Genomic DNA, 19,069 nt, shown 5'->3' on the forward strand with positions numbered 1-19,069 from the left:
AATATATCCCTTATTTCTTCCTCACAACTCAACTTCCTGCCTAAATCTTCCCTCAGCAAATTCAGCTACCATACCTTTGCTTATTTCATCCAAATCATTTATATAAATTATAAAGAGTTGAGGCACCAGCATATGGCACACCACTCATGACATCCTGAAAGCCTTAAAAACACCCATCTCTTGCTATGCTCTGCTTCCTGTTAGCCAGCCAATCTTCTATCTATGCCAATATGTTGCCCACAGAACCATGGGCTTCCTGCCCAGTAGCTTGCAGCTGCAGTCTTAGCTTGTCAGTGAGCCCTCAAACTTCCAAATCCACTTTCTGTTTGGCCTTCCCATGAACCCTACAGGCTTCCCATGTCCTGTGGTCTCCACCCAGCGTGTCCACATGAGCCTGCACTGAACAACATTTCCAACATAGCCCCTGGCATATCGAGTCATAGAGTCATACAGCAGGGAAACAGACCCTTCAGTCCAACCAGTCCATGCTGAATGTAATCCCTAATGAAACTAATCCCACCTGCCTACTCCTGCCCCATCTCCCTCCAAACCTTTCCTATTCATATACTTATCCAAATGTCTTTTAAATGTTGTAATTGTACCCACATTGACCACTTTGTCAGGAAGTTCATTCCATACACAAACCACCCTCTGTGTAAAAAAACTTTGCTTCTCATGTCTTTTTTAAATCTCTCTCCTCTTACCTTAAAAATATGTCCCCTAGTCTTGAAATTCTCCATTCTAGGGAAAAGACAACTCCCATTAAGTCTATCTATACCCCTCATTATTTTTTAAACTTCTATAATGTCGCCTCTCAACCTCCTATGCTCCCGTGAACAAGTCCCAGCCTGTCTAGCCTTTCTTTATAATCTTCCATACCCAGCAACACCCTGTTAAATCTCTCCTGAACCCTCTCCAGCTAAATAATATCCTTCCTATAACTGGGCGACCAGAACTGGACACAGTATTCCAGAAGAGGCCTCACCAACGTCCTGTACAACCTCTTTGAAGTCAGGGTGCTGCTGATCATAGATGAACCACCCCTTCCACATGAACTCTTCCCACCCATGATTCATCATATACCCTCTCTTGCAGATACTGCTGCCCTCCTTCACAACTGCCATCCACCCTATACCCCAGCCTGTAGTCCTGAAGAAGAACTTACCAAGTCTCCTTCTATGACAGCAGCGACATACCACCCATCACCCACTGCTCTCCCACAGTTTTTGTTGATAGGACCAACAGACTGTGGCCCACCCCTGAACGATCTACCTGGGCAGCCTCAGAGGAGAAGTACCCAGACTCTTGATTGGTGATTGAATATTTGCATACTCTGTAAACACTTCACCCATCACAAACTGGTTGTTTTGGAGTCACAGGACTTACTGTGACTGAGAGAAACAGACCCCTGTTATTTCATCCTCCAGTTTCTTACTGTTTCTATTTACTTGCACTTAGCATCGTGACTGCTACTGTTGATCTCCAGTTCAAAGAAATGTAAAGAACCTTGCACTGTCAATTGAAAAAAAGAAGCAGTTAATTAGTTCTAAGTTACTAAATGTGCCATAACATGTACCAAATATTGAAAGATTTATATTTACCTTTATACATTCCATATTCTGACACATCCATATTATGATAGTCACTATAAGCAAGTTTAATTCTAAACACTGGGGCAGATCTTCAGTAATGGAGGAGGCGGGGGTGTGCTGCACGCCACTGACCCCAGTCTAAAATTGGCCCTACATTTTTACTTAAGACCTTTCTGTTCTAGTTCCAGCTTGAAACCAGCAATACGCAGAATGGGGAGGCCAAATGGTGAAGTTTCATCCCAGCACTTTCTTTCATCACAATCTTCCTCTTCAGGAGTTCACTGAATTGCAGAGTTTTCATCTATCATTGCTCACCATCAGCCACCACTCCCACAGCACCCCAGAAACATTTACCCCTGCATCCCTGTCACAGCCCACACTCCCTCACCAACCCTCACCCTGGACACAGGCACACTCGCTTAGCCAATGCTCACCCCAAGCACAGCCCACAATCACCCCCTCACACCCATAACTCAGCTCACAATCACTTCCCATTCACACACCCCAGACACAGCCCACAATCACCCCCTCACACCCATAACTCAACTCACAATCACTTCCCATTCACACACCCCAGACACAGCCCACAATCACCCCCTCACACCCATAACTCAGCTCACAATCGCTTCCCATTCACACACCCCAGACACAGCCCACAATCACCCCCTCACACCCATAACTCAGCTCACAATCACTTCCCATTCACACACCCCAGGCACAGCCCACAATCACCCCCTCACACCCATAACTCAGCTCACAATCGCTTCCCATTCACATACCCCTGACAAAGTTCACATTCACCCTCCATTCGCACACCCTGACAGAGCTCACAATCACCTCTTGCACCCATTGCTGTTAGCAAGGGATTACCAGGATTTTGACCCGGATATGAGCCAGCACTTAATGTTATCTGCAGAAAAAGAAGCTGCTGCATTAGACAGTGGTCTCTATTATTGAATGTCTTCTCTTATATACATTGTGATACCCATGTCCCATGAGTGAATTTAAAAAAACCTGTGTACAAATCTCCTGAAATGCCTAATTTTGAGGGAAAATTGGTTCATGATCAGATATAGGTTGGAAAATAAGAATATAGATATTTTTTCTATAACATGATTGTCGCATTCTTGTGTGACCTTACCCTAAAGAAAATCACCATGGAAAATCACATTATAGGGAAATCACTATAGAAAATCACTATACCTATACAGCAGAAAGTTTGCGTTATTCAAAGTGTCCACTATTCATCAATCGTGTTACAGCCAATTCGCGTTAACAAAACTCGCATTATAGCAGAAATACCTGTACTTGGCAATCTATATAAATTGATGTGATAGGACAAAGCTAATTTTACATGCTGAACCAGTATATTAAAATTGAACAAGGCCTTGTAAAGGTTGTTTAAAAAAATGCTTTTGGGTGGGGGATTCTGCTTTAACATGCACTTTTTCCTTGTGTCACAAGACATTTCACACGTAGAAAGTCAATTACTCAAAAAAGGCCATCATCACTTTTCAGTCTTATAGGGATAATGGAACACTTATCAGACGACAAAGTTTATGTTTCACAGTATATAAGTAGTCTCAGAAAGAGAAACAACTAGATCGCACAATTTTCCCAATTCTGCTGAATAGAAAGTTGTTCGGCAAAAAGAATTAATTCCTTTTGCCTCTTCTGACAAGTGCCTTGTAATAATTGTAAAGTGAAGGTAATAGGTTGTCAATATTCAGCCATCAAATTAAACAGCAAAGATGTTCATGAAATGTTGAATGGAAAGTACATTACGTATTTGATGGACTGTTCTGTGGCTGTTACATACTACAGATGAATCCAATCAGTATTTTGGAGATAGGCAAAAATTCAAGTGCAGAAATATTTGGAGTATTTTTTAAAACAATGCATCATTGTTACAGGGTAAATGTGTAACATGTAAGGTAAAAGAGGGTTACCTGAAAGTTGCCAAAGCAACTGCCTCCTGGCAGAGTCACATAACATACATATGGAGCAAAAGGAGATGGCCCTGACTCATAAACCACAAGGCTTCCATTCTTAAAGACAGCTCCTTGCTTGCTCTTTGTCTCCCAAAATTCCTGCAATGTTTCTACCACATTTACTGTGTGAGAACAAAAACAGAGCATCTTAAAATGTTTAGGAAAGTTCAGAAAATAGGTTTCTTATAGCCATTTAATGATCATTTCTCTTGGGTAAATAGAAACTAAGTTAATTTGTTATTAAGCATTCAATATGAATTACCTAGACAATAACAGTTTAAGACAAATCGCTGCACAATGAAACAAACACAGAGAATGCTGGAGAAACTCAGCAGGTCTGGCAAGAACATAAGAAATAGGAGCAGAAGTAGGCTATCTGGCCCCTTGAGCCTGCTCCACCATTCAATAAAATGATGGCTGACCTTTTCATGGGCTCAGCTCCACTTTCTCACCTGCTCACCATAACTTTTGATTATTTTACTGTTCAAAAACCTATCTATCTTTGCCTTTAAAACATTCAACAAGGTAGCCTCAAATGCTTCACTGGGCAGGGAATTCCACAGATTCACAACCCTTTGGCTGAAGGAGTTCTACCTCAACTCAGTCCTATATATTGTTCCCCTTATTATGAGGTTATGCCCCCTAGCTCTAGTTTCACCCGCCAGTGGAAATAACCTCCCTGGTTCTATCTCATCTATTCCCTTCATAATTTTATACAATTCTATAAGATCCCCCCTCATTCTTCTAAATTCCAATGAGTATAGTCGCAGTCTTCTCAATCTCTCCTCATAAGTCAACTCTCTCAACTCCAAAATCAACCTAATGAATCTCCTCTGTACCCCTTCCAGTGCTAGTATATCCTTTCTGAAGTAAGGAGACCAAAACTGTACACAGTACTCCAGGTGTGGCCTCACCAGCACCCTATACAGCTGCAGCATAACTTTCTTGTTTTTAAACTCCATCCCTCTAGTAATATTTCATTTGCTTTCTTAATTACCTGTTGCACCTGCAAATCAACGTTTTGTGATTCATGCACAAGGACACCCAGGTCCCTCTGCACAGCAGCATGCTGCAATTTTTCACCATTTAAATAATAGTCCATTTTGCTGTTATTCCTATTAAAATGGATGACCTCACATTTATCAACATTGTACTCCATCTGCTAGACCCTTGTCTACTCAATTAACCTATCTATATCCCTCTGCAGACTTTCAGTGTCTTGTACATACTTTGTTCTACCACTCATCTTAGTGTCATCTGTGACACACTACACTTGGTCCCCAACTCCAAATCATCTGTGTAAATTGTAAATAATTGCTGTCCCAACACTATACCCCGAGGCACACTACTAGCCACTGATTACCAACCAGAAAGACACCCACTTATCCCTGTTAGTTAACCAATCCTCTATCCATGCTAATACATTACCCTTAATATCATGCACCTTTACCTTATGCAGCAGCCTGTTGTGTGGCATCTTGTTGAATGCCATCTGGAAATCCAAATACACCACATCTACTGGTTCCCTGTTGTCTACCATGGCTGTAATGTCCTCAAAGAATTCCAGTAAATTAGTTAAACATGACCTGCCTTTCATTAACCCATGCTGCATTTGCCTGATGGGACAATTTCTATCCAAATGTCTTGCTATTTCTTTCTTAATGGTAGATTCAAGCATTTTCTGCACTGCAGAAGTTAATCTAATGGGTCTATAGTTACCCGGCTTTTGTCTACTTCCTTTTATAGACAACGGCATTAAATTTGCTGTTTTCCCATCTGCTGGAACCACCCCAGAGCCCAGCAAATTTTGGTAAATTACCATAAAATTTGCTATTTCCCCCGCCATCTCTTTTAATACACTGTGATGCATTCCATCAGGGCCAGGAGATTTGTCTACTTTTAGCCCCAATGGCTGCCCCAACAATACCTCTTTAGTGATAATGATCGTTTCTAGGTCATCACCTGCCACAGCCTCTTTGTCATCAATTATTGGCATGTTATTTGTCTCTTCCACTGTGAAGACTGACAGAAAATACCTGTTCAATACCTCGGCCATGTCCTCATTTCCCATTATTAAATCACCCTTCTCATTCTCTAAAAGACCAACGTTTACTTTAGCCACTCTTTTTTGTTTTATATATTTGTAGAAACTTTTGCTATCTGCTTTTATATTCTGAGCTAGGTTACTCTCATAATCTACCTTACCTTTCTTTATGGCTTTTCTCGCAGCTTTCTGTTGACCTTGAAAGATTTCTCAATCCTCTAGTTCCCCATTAATCTTTGCCAGTTTGAATGCATTAGCTATCAATTTGATACCCTCCTTTATTTTCTTATCCATGGCTGATTATCCCTTTTCCTGCCGTCCTTACTTTTCACTGGTGTATACATTTGCTGAACACTATGAAAAATTGCTTTGAAAGTCTTCCACTGTTCCTCAATTTTGCCACCATACAGTCTTTGATCCCAGTCTACTTGATCCAACTGTTCCTCATGCCATTGTAGTCTCCTTTGTCGAAGCACAAAATACTGTATTAGATTTTATCTTCTCGCCCTTTATCTATATTCTAAATACTGCGATTGCACCTTCTGAGAGGATCTCTAACTATGAGATCATGAATTATTCCTGTTCCATTACTCAGGACCAGATCCAGGATAGTTTTCTCCCTTGCAGGTTCCATTACACGCTGTTTGTGGAAACTATCATAGGTACATTCTATGAACTCCTCCTCAGGGGTGCCTTGACCAATTTGTTTTGACCAATCAATATGTAGATTAAAATCCTGCATGATAATTGCAGTGACAACAAAGTGCAGGGCTGGACGAACACAGCAGGCCAAGCAGCATCACAGGAGCAGAGAGGCTGACGTTTCTTGCCTAGACCCTTCATCAGAAAAGGGGGAGGGGAAGGGGGTTCCAAAATAAATAGGGAGAGAGTGGGAGGCGGATAGAAGAGGGATAGAGAAGAGGATTGGTGGAGAGGAAACAAACAGGTCGAAGAGGCGGGGATGGAGCCAGTAAAGGTGAGTGTAGGTAGGGAGTTAGGAAGGGGATAGGTCAGTCCAGGGAGGACGGACAGGTCAAGGGGACGGGATGAGGTTGGTCGGTAGGAGATGGAGGTGCGGCTTGAGGTGGGAGGAGGGGACAGGTGGGAGGAAGAACAGGTTAGGGAGGCAGGGACGAGCTGGACTGGTTTTGGGATGCGGTAGGGGGAGGGGAGATTTTGAAACTTGTGAAATCCACATTGATACCATTGGGCTGCAGGGTTCCCAAGCGGAATATGAGTTGCTGTTCCTGCAACCTTCGGGTGGCATCGTTGTGGCACTGCAGGAGGCCCAGGATGGACATGTCGTCTGAGGAATGGGAGGGGGAGTTGAAATGGTTCGCGACTGGGAGGTGCAGTTGTTTATTGCGAATCGAGCGTAGGTGTTCTGCAAAGCGGTCCCCGAGCCTCCGCTTGGTTTCCCCGATGTAGAGGAAGCCACACCGGGTACAGCGGATGCAGTATACCACATTGGCAGATGTGCAGGTGAACATCTGCTTGATGTGGAAAGTCCTAAAGTCCACACCTACCCCCTTCCCCTCCCCCTTTTCTGATGAAGGGTCTAGGCCCGAAACGTCAGCCTCTCTGCTCCTGTGATGCTGCTTGGCCTGCTGTGTTCGTCCAGCCCTGCACCTTGTTGTCTCGGATTCTCCAGCATCTGCAGTTCCTACTATCCATGATAATTGCAGTACCATTTTTACATGCAACAGTTCTTTCTTTGTTTATTGCCCACCCCACCATAATGTTATTACTTGGTGGCCTACAGACTATGCCTATCAGTGACATTTTTGCCTTACTATTTCTAATTTCCACCCACATTGATCCAACCTTTTATTCCATAGAACCTATATCATCTCTCACTACCGCCCTAATGGCATTACTGAAATATCACAGCTACATCACTAGTGTCTTCTTTCTCTTATTATTTCTTATCGCCACCCGTAAGGATTTTACATCATCATTTCTTGCTATCTCACACTAACAAAGCTGTTCCCATCAACTTGACCTTCCAGCCTGTAATTTCAAAAAGTCACATATCAAGTTCCCAGCTTTGAGCTCCTTTTGACTGTGCCTCGATAATGGCTATAAGATTATACCCATTTATTTCTATACTAATAATTCACTTTTTTTCTGAATACTACATGCATTTAAGTGTTTTGTGTTTTTTGAAATTTTGTGTTTTTACAATTCTGCTCTCCCTTTGACCCTATTTGCTTTTTTTAAATACCAGCATATTCTGTCCCTTCTTATCCCGCTCTGGATATCATTATTAAAATGTTTGACCATATCATTTTGCTTTGTAAGCATTTGCATCACACCTCCCAAAATCTTCCTTCTTTTTGGAAATATATCAGTGTTGTTGGGTCAAAATCCTGAAACTCTTTTCCTACTGTCACTAAGGGTATACCAACACCAAACAGACTACAGCAGTTTATGAAGGCAACTTCTTAAGGGCAATTTGGAAAAGGTAATAAAGCCAGTCAATGAAGTTCACATTCCCTGAATGAATTTTTAAAAAAAATGTTGTTTGATTTCCTAGCCTTAAGAACATCCTGACATGAAACATTCTGATCATTCATTGCAGGTCCCTTATCATTTTTCATCTAATTGTAATTAAGGAAAGCTTAGTGTTTGTTTGCAGCACACCAATTTCCTAGGTTGCCAATAAAACTGTCACCTTATTTCTAGAGTTATTGAATTGAAAAGTTGGGAAGATGTGCTAAATCTGTATCAATTGTTGGTTTCACCACACGTAGAATATTGCAAGCAATTCTACTCATTATACAATAACAAAGACATTTGAGGCACTGAAGACAGTGAAGAAGACTTACAAGGATGATACCAGTAATATGTGGGTATACAAATGGAATAGCTAAGAGGTTGGACATGTTTGCTCTTGAAAAAATGCCATTAATACATATAATATAAAATTATGAAATGTTTTTCTGGGTGGATATGGAAAGGATGACTTCTCTCCTGGGGAAAAGCCCAATTAGAGGCCATCAATATAAAATAGCCACCAAGAAATCCAATGGGAAATTCAGAAGAAATCTTTTCACCCACAGATTGATGACAATGTGGAATTCAACAGTATTGGGAGTGGCCAGAACGAATAGTAGAGATTTATTTAAGTGGAAACAAGAGAGAGGGGAATAGAGGGTTGTAGTAGAGAATGTAATGGAAGATGGAATAAAGCATAGAGCATTAAAACCATCTTCCAACAGTGTTCATTCTACTTCTGAAATATTTACATGAAAATAACCATTTCAAAAAATAACATCTCTTTGAGTGTTTAGTTATTTGCAAATTACTTAAACTTTTTTTGCAGGATCTCTGCACAAACCTATCTTTCAACTGACTTCCAATTAAATGTTTTCTTCAGATCCCGTTTCTCCTGCTTTTAGTTTCATGTTTTCTGAGAACAGAAAGGTGCTCAAATATTCAAAACAATTCCTCATACAAATAGTCATTTGCGAATATAGAACTTGAGTATTGCTGACAAAAGGACACATTTTGTCAAAGCTTTTCATCTTCCACTCATCAGGCCAATTTTCAAGAATGCCAATGTGAAGGGGAACAGCAAACAATCAGCTTCCACTTTTCCAACCAGTCAACAGGCATTTCTCATCCAGTATAAAAATTCTGTTCTCTTTCACATGGATATTCTTGTGAATTGTTCTAATAAGTGCAAGATGAAAAGTTTTGATAAAATACGACTTTCTCAGCAATAATAAAATGCCTCATTGTTCATGTTGACAAGCAGATGAAATGTAAAATCAGGCAGATCTAGGGAAGGTCTCAAGCAGCTGAAGAAACAGTATTTGTGTATGTTGAGCTCTTAGCTTGATATATGGAAAGTCATAAATGCATATATATCATATGTTTCCTGTTGCTGGTTCTATATTTTAAATCTTAAATGTTCTGTGACTGATAAAATTGGTGCCCCACTAGCTTATGGACTTTATCATCATTGGATGTCAGGAACATGGTTCAAAAAGGATGGTAGTTGCTTTTAAAAATACAAATAGCTTTTGTTTCAGAAATATGGGATTCATTCATATAGACTCCTTTGTTAATCTCTATATGCCACATTGAGAGTTTTTGGGAGACCAAATCTAAATAACATCCTGCATTACTTACCTGTATCTTGCCATTCGATCAGTGACCAAGTATTATAGATGTCAGTAGGATTATAAATCTCAACTAGCACAATGCTGGTGCTCATAGGAGTTTGTCTACAATATGAATGCCAGATTTTCAATTAATAATTGTAAAGGAATCTATATTATGACTGCAATGAGTTCTGTCTTTTGATATACCATATGAAACTAATTATAAAGAAAATTTGGTTCTTGATATTCATCAAGGTGAATCTAGTGGGTGTAGCTCTGCATAATTCATATGGTACTAGTAACTCAATGTTGAGATTGAGTGGAAAATGAAAAATAGAAACATAGAAAAGCAAATAACTTCTTCAATTAAATCCTATTAAAGTCTTCTGCAGTCAGCTAAATGTTTAACTTCTGTGCTGATTGGAACTGATGTTTCAAGATTATAAAACAGCTTTACACAATTTCAAAAATAGTTTTTTGAAACTATGTAAAGCTGTTTTGTAATCTTCAAACCGCTAAGGTACTTCCTGTATGCAAAAGGCAGGACAATCCAAACCAGCCAATTACCACATTGTCAGTCTACTCTTGATCATCAGTAATGTGATGGAAGGGATTATCAACAATGCAATGAAGCAGCACATGCTTAGCAATGCCCTGCTCATTCATAATCAGTTTGGGTTCTGCCAGAGTCACGGAGCTCCTGATCTTATTGCTTAGATTGAATGGAGTGAAAAGAGCAGAATTCCAGTGATGAGATGACAGTGACTGCCCTTGACATCAAGGCCACATTTGAATGAGTGTGGCATCAAGGAGGCTTGGGAAAACTGGAGTCAATGGGAATCAGGGAAGAACGTTCCACTGGTTGGACTCATACCAGGCATAAAAGAAAATCATTGTGGTTGTTTGAGATTGGTCATCTCAGTCCAAGGATTTCTCTATAGGAGTTTATCAGTTAGTGACCTAGGCCCAATCCTCTTCAGCTGCTTCATCAACGTTCTTCTCTCCATTATAAGGTCAGAAGTGGGGATGTTCGCCAATGATTGCACAGTGTTCAGCCCCATTCATGACTCCTATACAAGAAGATCTGGATGATGTTCACATTTGGGACAACTAATATTTATGCCACACAATTGCCAGGCTGAGAAAAGAGAATCCAACTATCCCTTACTCACAATATCCTGCACTGACCAGAAACTGAACTGGACACATAAATACGGTGGATACAACAGCATGTCGGAGGCTAGAAATCTGACAGTGATTAACTCACCTCTTGACTCCCCAAAACCTGTCCACCAAGGCACAAGTCAGGAGTGTGAAGGTATATTCTGCACTTGCCTGGATGAGTGCAACTTTAGCAACACTCAAGAAACTTTACACCATCCAGGACAAAGCAGCCCGCTTGATTGGCACCACATTCTCCCCCCACCGCCGATGTACTTTAAGAGCAATGTGTACTGTCTACAAATTGCACTGCAGAAATTCACCAAAGCTCCTTAGTATCAACTTACAAACCCAAAACCACTACCATCTAGAGGGACAAGGGAAGCCAATATATGGGAAAACCATCTTGCAATATGTGCAAATTCCTGTCCACCACCCTGACATGGAACTATATTGCTGTTCCTGCAGTCTTGTTAGGTCAATTTCTTGCAGGTCCCTCCCAAACAGCATTGTGGAATTACCTGTACCAAAAGCACTGCTGTGATTCAAGAAGGCAGCTCACCACTATCTATTCTAGGGCAATTAGGGATGGCTAATAAATGTTGGCTCAGCCAGTGGCCCACCTCCCAAGAATGAATTTAAAAAAGTGTCATAACACCAGAAATCTGTTACATTTTTAACCTTATCAACTGAAAATTAATAATAGAAAGCATGCAGCAGTCACAAGAATGAGCTTTTCTGAGATGTAAGTTGTTAATAAGTATTTCCATCAGATATTGGATATGGATAGAGATTTCAAAGGCCAAATGAGATATAACTGTATTTAATCCGTACAAGTGAAAGAAATGGAAACATTGCAAATTGAGACAAACGCAACATGCTTGAAATATACTGCAGGCAAAAGTATAAACTCAGGTCTGGATAAACGTTTGAGATCTGAAATGCTATCTGACATTTTCTCTTTACAATTACTGAATGGCCTTCTATGTATTTCTAAGTGTTTCCTGTTTTTGTTTCCAATTTTCCTGTTCAATTTATTAACACTTTTCTTCCAGGTTTGTTAACTTCAAAGACGTTCTGTTCTTTGTGATCTTAATTTGCCTCTTTCATCTAACTTACCAATATTGCATGGCTATTTTACCTGCATTCTGTTGTTTTTATTTATTAACTTATTTACTGGAAATGAGGTCAGAACTGTTAAACGTAATGTATATTACAAATTTACATACGTATTATTTAAATAAATTCAATGACAATTTACAGTTTAAAATAATAAAGGATTTGTATTGGTCAATTTATTTTTGCTGTTAAAAATTACCCACTGCAGTATTTGTTAAATTAAAAAATGCCACTTTTAATGAAAATGCAGTTAAGGAAAATTCTGTCAGCACTCAATAAATTACAAATGCATACTTTTGAAGTTCATCCTGTGTGCTATATGGACTAGTTACAGACAAATACCACAAACTTAATTTATGGAGTACCCCTAGGTGTTAGCCAAAGTGTAGTCCCAAATAATTATACAACAGTTATCCCTGTGAATTTTAGAGAGCCACAATATTTTAAGGAGGCAGAAACTGTCATCATAAAATTAACAAACCACTGTAGTTTTCCTTTGTGTTATATGTTTTATATTTCAAAGAGTAATTGGTTTAAAATCCATCTTGACTGATTGAACATATTTGCTTCAGGCCACATGGCAGAACCAACTATACATAAAATAGCATTCAGATTTCTTTGAAACAAAGCAGTTTTAGTTCCAAAAGGGCTATTTCTTGCTATCATAGATTCAGCGAGATCTAGGAGATAAAGCAAATCTATGAAATGTTATTTTTATTGTGTGCAAAGCTCCATTTCACAATAATTAACTAATAAAAAAGTAGAGGTAACAGCAAGATAAAACAAGAAATGTACTGATACGTGCTTTTATATGATTGTTCAAAATCAATTGCATTTTTGATCTTTTCATTATTGCAAATATTTAATATTATTATGGTAGAAATATGCATACTTTGCAAAAAGACATGCAGCCTTGTAAGGTATATTGTGAGCCTATAAACATGCTAAAGTAATTTAGATTTTTCTATTGGTATACGAAAATACAATAATAGATTTATGGAATAATTTTTCAAATGCTGTATAAAATTAACTCACAGTCTTTAAAGATAAATGCTGGATTTTTGTCAGGTAGCAATGAACAAATTGTATCTTGCAGAAATTTCATTGCATTATCCATCTTGTGTCTGTCTTCTCCTGATTACAGGCACTCAGTTCCCTCATGCATGAATTACTGCAGCGCTGTACTTTGGTGTTGTTAAAGCCTAATAATGCAGAATGGACCAGTAAGGTTTGTTTTACGCATCTGCCAATCAAACACTGAATATTCTGAAAAACCAACCAGGGGACCTTATCCCTGTCTTACTTACCTTTGAGGCATTGTAAGCTAAATTGCTGTATGGTGGCCTGACAAATGTAAGTTCTACTGTTTTATCCCAGTTGATCTACATACTCAGTGATAAGTATCTCTCCTTGTGAAAGAAGCTTTGTGTCAGACCCAGTAGTCAAAGATTTTAGTTCTTTCAGTGTTTGAAACACAATTATTGGTCTGATTGTGGGGGGTTGAGCATCTACCTAATTATGATTGTCATGAAAGTTAACAACAAACCTTTGTGCCTGCAGGAAAGAAATGAGGTGAATTTAACATATATAAGAAATATAATTGAATCTCATCTATAACTTTGAGTCAGAAAGTGTGCAGTGCATTTTCAGTTAACATTAAGGTTGAAACTAGACAGGGAATTATTGCCTTCACCAAAGTAAGACACTTATGTTTCATTGACTGTCTTCTTGGTGGAAAAGCTGTTGCTGATCTGGATGAAAGTATAGACAGCATGGATCACCTCCATTTCATTCTGCATTCATCAAACCTCCTGCACTCGATCCGGAATGAATTGTTTTTACCCATGTCTCACCCATGTCTCAAAGTACAACATGACCTCAATGTTAAAACTTCACATCCTGACTGAGGGCTTAGAATTTTCACAACTATCGTCCTAAGTCAACTTGACATTAATGAAAATCATCTTTTTAACTTTCGAACATTTGGATTTTTTATTCATGTGACCTCTACATTATTTTTGAAGTTGACTATTATGACACAAGTTTAGATAAATTAAAATGAAATGCAATATTTAGTTCAGAGTTTAACAGGAATATAATGAAATTCTGGTTTTATTTCTTTACGTTCCAAGCAGAAATGTTACCGTAGTTAGTGTACATAATTTTCATAAAAATACTATATTTTAGTTTTAAAAGTGCAATGACATTATTGATGTAGATATTCAATTATAAAATAATATTGATCCTTTCAGAGATCATCAACCTACATGTTAACTCTATTTTTCTCTCCACATATGCTGCTAGCCTAATGTGTGTTTCTGGCATTTTCTACGTTAATTTTCTGTCTGCAGTTACAACAGTTGCTCTTAAATTGACGATTCATTGCAATACTAGATATCGCAGTGTTATGGACCAGACCAACCCCCTCAAAACATATTAAGAAGATAATAACTTTTTCTTATTTTAAAAGTAGTGTAAGGCATTGCATTCCAGGCGCAATTTAATTGGTCAAGCTACTCGACGTTAAGCAAAACACACTTTATTTTTACGCTACAGTTAAAATACAGACAAAATAAAAATAAAAGAAAAGATTTGGCTTAACTGTAACTCTATCAAAATGCTTAACAAAATTACTAAACAACTACTAATTAGCTGTTCTAATATAGTAACATCCCATAAACACACCCTTGGCAAATTCAGTGAACTAGATTGTTTCACATTAATTCTGATAGCAGGAAGAGGATCCCAGTTTTTAGATGTAACACAGAGAGAAATAAGAATTTCCACATTCAGCTTTAAGATCCCAGCAACTGCAAACCTTTAAAACTAAAAGTTCTGGTTCTCTGGGAGCTTGACCCCACCCATTCAGGCTGCTTCTATTGTTCCAACTTTCAAAAAATCTCCAAGGCCTCACAAGCTGTTTACTGTATTGGCTTTGAGTAGATTGCTCATTATTTCTGTCTCAACTTTTCTTTCATGAAAAAAATCAAAACAAAATGCATCTTAAAATGTTAAAGCCATAGTATCCTGCAAATAGATACTGCTGTGGGAATATAATGATTGCTGTCAGTACAGAATGCTCTAGCTGTTGCACAATATAATAAGAATTATAATCCAGTTTTTCAGGATGCAGATGTGAGTGATTAATAAAGCTGACGTAATGTGTATTTAGGATATGTATGTTGGTTTCTATTAACTAGAATCAACCTTTGATTTAAAACTTAACCTAAAGTTTAAACTAAAGTTTAGGTATTCACAAAGTCAAAGAACTTATCAGTACTGACATTGAAAATTGAATCTAATTGCTTCCCATTAAAACAATATCACGAAGTACAAGGTAGGATGGGATGAGGTCCTTTAATGATCATTAATTGCACACTTTAGAGCCTCAACTGGCGGCCATGCAGGTGGTCTAAACAGCGCCTTCTTTTCTTTGATCTCAGGAGGAGGCAGGAACCATAGTGGGCTTCAGGCACATGATGAAAATGAATTACAGCCCCAAATTACTTACAGGTTTTCTAAAAAAGGGACATACATAGAATAGAATCATAGAATCCCTGCTGGGTGAGATGCAGGCCATTCAGCCTATTGTGTCCACACTGTCCCTCTGAACAGCATCCCACCCAGATCCAGCCCCCTAGCCCATCCCTGTAGCCTTGCATTTCCCATGGCTAATCCACATAGCCGGCACATCCTTGGACTTCACTCTGCATTACACTCAGCCTGTAGAGAGTTCTCTGAATGTCTTACCTAGAAGAGTACCATGGAATTTCAGAGAAGCAAGTCAAAGGAATAGATACAATACAAAAGCCTGAATCACCTCCTATGAGTTACATTCCCAGACTATGGACATAATGTGAGGTAAGTAAATGTAGTCTTTGTTTGTAGGTAAAGAAGAAAGGAAAGTCCATCTCTTTTTCTCTCTCTGATTGCTAGAAGCAAATTGACAGTCAAAAGCTGTATTCAAACAGAAAACCAATCAACTATTTTTGGCTAATTTGCAAACCCAGATTGTCCAAACCAACTGCTCACCTACTAGTGTCAACACTACCAGAATCCATCAGCTTAACAGCTGCGATGTTTCATCAGCTACTTTACACAAACAAACCAAAAACTGATTTGTATATCTTTTTAACTGTTACCTTTTTATGTACCTCACTTTTAATCTGTGTGTAAATCATTGCCTTTTATTTTTCCTTGCATTTTAGTAACTAGTGAACTCATTCTTTCTCTAATTTATGATAGCCTAGTTAATTTGACTCCTTTTAAAACGTGAATACATTGGAACTGTGAATGGTATCCACAAGGAAAGAGATTCTTTGTTTCAAGTCCACCTTATTATAACTAATAGGGTGGGGATTTATGTTTAACTAAAGGAGGGAAGCCAGTTTCACCGTCTTCACATGGGATAATAGCAAATTGAGGACCTTCATCCAGGCATTGGTCATACACATGCTACCATCCCACCTCATCAAATGCCTTTCCCATCTCCAAAGTGGCTATGACAGAAGCCATGAAATTCCATCGAGAGGTACCAATCTTTGAAGATGGCATGAAAGGTTAACACAAGCAGTTAATAAAGTAAATGGAATCTGGGGCTCTATAAATAGAGGCTTACAGGCAGAATTCGAACTGAACTAACCCGACCCACAGGGTCAGTTGAAAAGGTCGGAAGTAGTTCACCATTTGGGAGACCTCCAAATACTGTGGACTCTAACTTCATTGAATGTCACTGATGTCATTGGATTGTTCCCTTGTCAGACCTCAGTTAAGTCTTCACTCAGATGGGAAGGCAGTCAATGATAGCCACAACAGCAAATAAGTCTGTGCTGAGGACAGTGTTCTGAAGGGAAGGCTAATAAGCATGAGGGTTTTATCTGATTAGTGAAGGGGAGGGGTGGTATAATGTCTGGCAGTGTTTGTACTTGAGAAATAACCAGAGAGGTGAATGGTCAGAGGTATTAATTAAAGGAGGAGAAGGGCCTGATTCAGTCCAGGACTGGGATGGTTGATCTGTGTAGGTGAAGGAGGGGGCCTCAGCTGATAAACTACTGGTCTCAAACACAGGTTGGAAGTCTCATGGTGGGGTGACTCGAGGACTTGAGGGCATGTGGAGAATTGGAAGCATTAGCAGGCATTAGATGACTTTGAGGTGGCAGAGACTTGTGGCCTAGTGGTGGAAGGAATGGAATCTGAGGGCAGAGGTCAGATGTTTCATAGTGTGGGCATGGTATTAGAAACCTAGGAATGAAAATTGGAGGCCAGGGCAAAGTATAACTAGAGATTCTGAGAGATGGAAGGGTGGATTTGGAGACCTGGTGTAGGGGAAGTGATCGGGCTCTGAAATGGGAGAGGGTAGAAGTCTCTTGGTGATGGTGGTGACTTAGAGGTCTGGGGAGTGTGGGGTTTCAGAGTTCTGGGGAGGTTGGTCCCTGAGATTTGGGGAAGTCAAGGGTCTGGTTGGGTAGATTGAATCAGAGCTTGGAGATGAAATTGGAAAGTCACTGTGGGAATGCTGTGGGTGTGGGTGAGGCTGGAAGAGTGGAGTTGTTAGAGACAGATCACAACACAGAAACAGCAATCAGACCCCTGGATCCAGGATCTCCTGATTCCACCAAATCCCCATCTTGAGGAAGCTGCTGTAGTTATCTGACACTCAGGAAACTAGCTGACAGCCCTTAAAGTTTCAAACCTGAATGAAAATGGGGGCCACAATATCATAGTTGTACTTAAAGTTACAAGTTTCCTCTTTAGAATTGATCAGCCACTTAATTACCTTTTGACCTCATAAAAAAACTGAAAATATAAGGGTTGAAGTCAGGTATGGTTGGGAAATGCAAACTTGAGGTCGTCCTTCCACTTGACCCAAACCCACTCATTAGAAAATTAGCTCATAGAAAGCAAAAGCCAGGCAATTATGGCAAATCTATAGAAGCCATGATATGGTGTCTCAGTTGTTAGCACTGCTGCCCCACAGTGCCAGGAATCTGGATTCAATTCCAAACTTGGGTGACTATCTGGTGCAGTTTGCATGTTCTCCCTGTGTCTGTGTGCATTTCCTCTGGGTGCTCTGATTTCTTCCCACAATCCAAAGGTGTGCAGGTTAGGCAGATTAGCCATGCTAAATTGTCCATAGGGTGCAGGTGGATTAACCATAGTAAATGTGGGATTATGGTGTTGGGTCTGGGTGGGACGCTCTTCAGAAGGTCAGTGCACACTTGATGGGGTCAAATGGCCTCTTTCTGCACTGCAGAGATTCTATGACATTAATTTGTCACCAGCAAATGTATTGTGTCTAATTTTGGGCACCACATTTTAAGAAAGGTGTGTTGGTTTTAGAGAAGCTGCACAAGAGATTTACAATTATGATTTCAGCGATGTGGTATTACATGTGTGTGGGCAGAAGTTTTCTTTCTTACAGTTATGATAGAGGTATTCAAAACTATGGGGCATTTCGAGTAAATAAAGTAAAAATTGTTGAAGGTCCAATGACTAAAGGGTCAGTTATCAGAGCACACAGATTGTATTGTACAGTAATAATGCCAGTTGGAAATTATACCTCATTACTGTCCATTTCATTTTTAGCAAGATATTACCCAGCTCCTTTAAAACTAAAGATCATTGATGTATGACTAATTACCTCTTGTTCTGCCATCCCAGTCTGGTAAACATTTGTTGCACTCCCACCATCGAGAGAACATCCTTTCTCAGATAAGGAGACTAAAATTACATGCGATACTCAGGTGTGGTCTTACCAATGCCCTGTACGTTTGTAGCAAGATAACCGGAGTCCTGTACTCGATAATAAAATAAATAAAGATATGTAAAAATTGAGCACAAAACTTTCCACAAATAGCTTGCATATATCTATATAATTTATACCTTTCAACAGAACTGGTTAGCTCATCTTACTAGCTATCTTATGGTAGCATGCATTTGGCAAGCTCTTGGAATATTGGATGTTAAAATACTTTTGAAAAGTACATATTCAAAGTAAGACAGCAAACTATATTTAGGTAGAGCAGCTTAGTGAATAACTATTAAAACATTATT

The 19,069-nt window shown here is 39.3% G+C and overlaps 1 protein-coding gene across 2 annotated transcripts; it reads right to left on the reverse strand.

The window, feature by feature from the left end:
- Positions 1 to 1,186: 1,186 nt before the first annotated feature.
- Positions 1,187 to 18,802, reverse strand: LOC109933512 (protein limb expression 1 homolog). 2 transcript variants are annotated; one of them, XM_048595075.1, is made up of 4 exons: positions 18,657 to 18,802; positions 13,052 to 13,218; positions 3,542 to 3,705; positions 1,187 to 1,512 (listed from the first exon to the last, which is right to left on the reverse strand). In XM_048595075.1, exons 2-4 carry the CDS (start codon positions 13,131 to 13,133, stop codon positions 1,441 to 1,443), a joined length of 318 nt encoding a protein of 105 aa, XP_048451032.1. In that variant the 5' UTR covers positions 13,134 to 13,218; positions 18,657 to 18,802; the 3' UTR covers positions 1,187 to 1,440. The 2 variants fall into 2 exon arrangements, with proteins under 2 accessions (XP_048451032.1, XP_048451033.1); XM_048595076.1 differs by lacking the exon at positions 18,657 to 18,802 and having other exon boundaries at positions 13,052 to 13,345.
- Positions 18,803 to 19,069: the final 267 nt, after the last annotated feature.

Source organism: Rhincodon typus, chromosome 3 (assembly GCF_021869965.1).
Source record: "Rhincodon typus isolate 14 chromosome 3, sRhiTyp1.1, whole genome shotgun sequence".
In the NCBI taxonomy this organism is placed as follows: Eukaryota; Metazoa; Chordata; class Chondrichthyes; order Orectolobiformes; family Rhincodontidae; genus Rhincodon; species Rhincodon typus.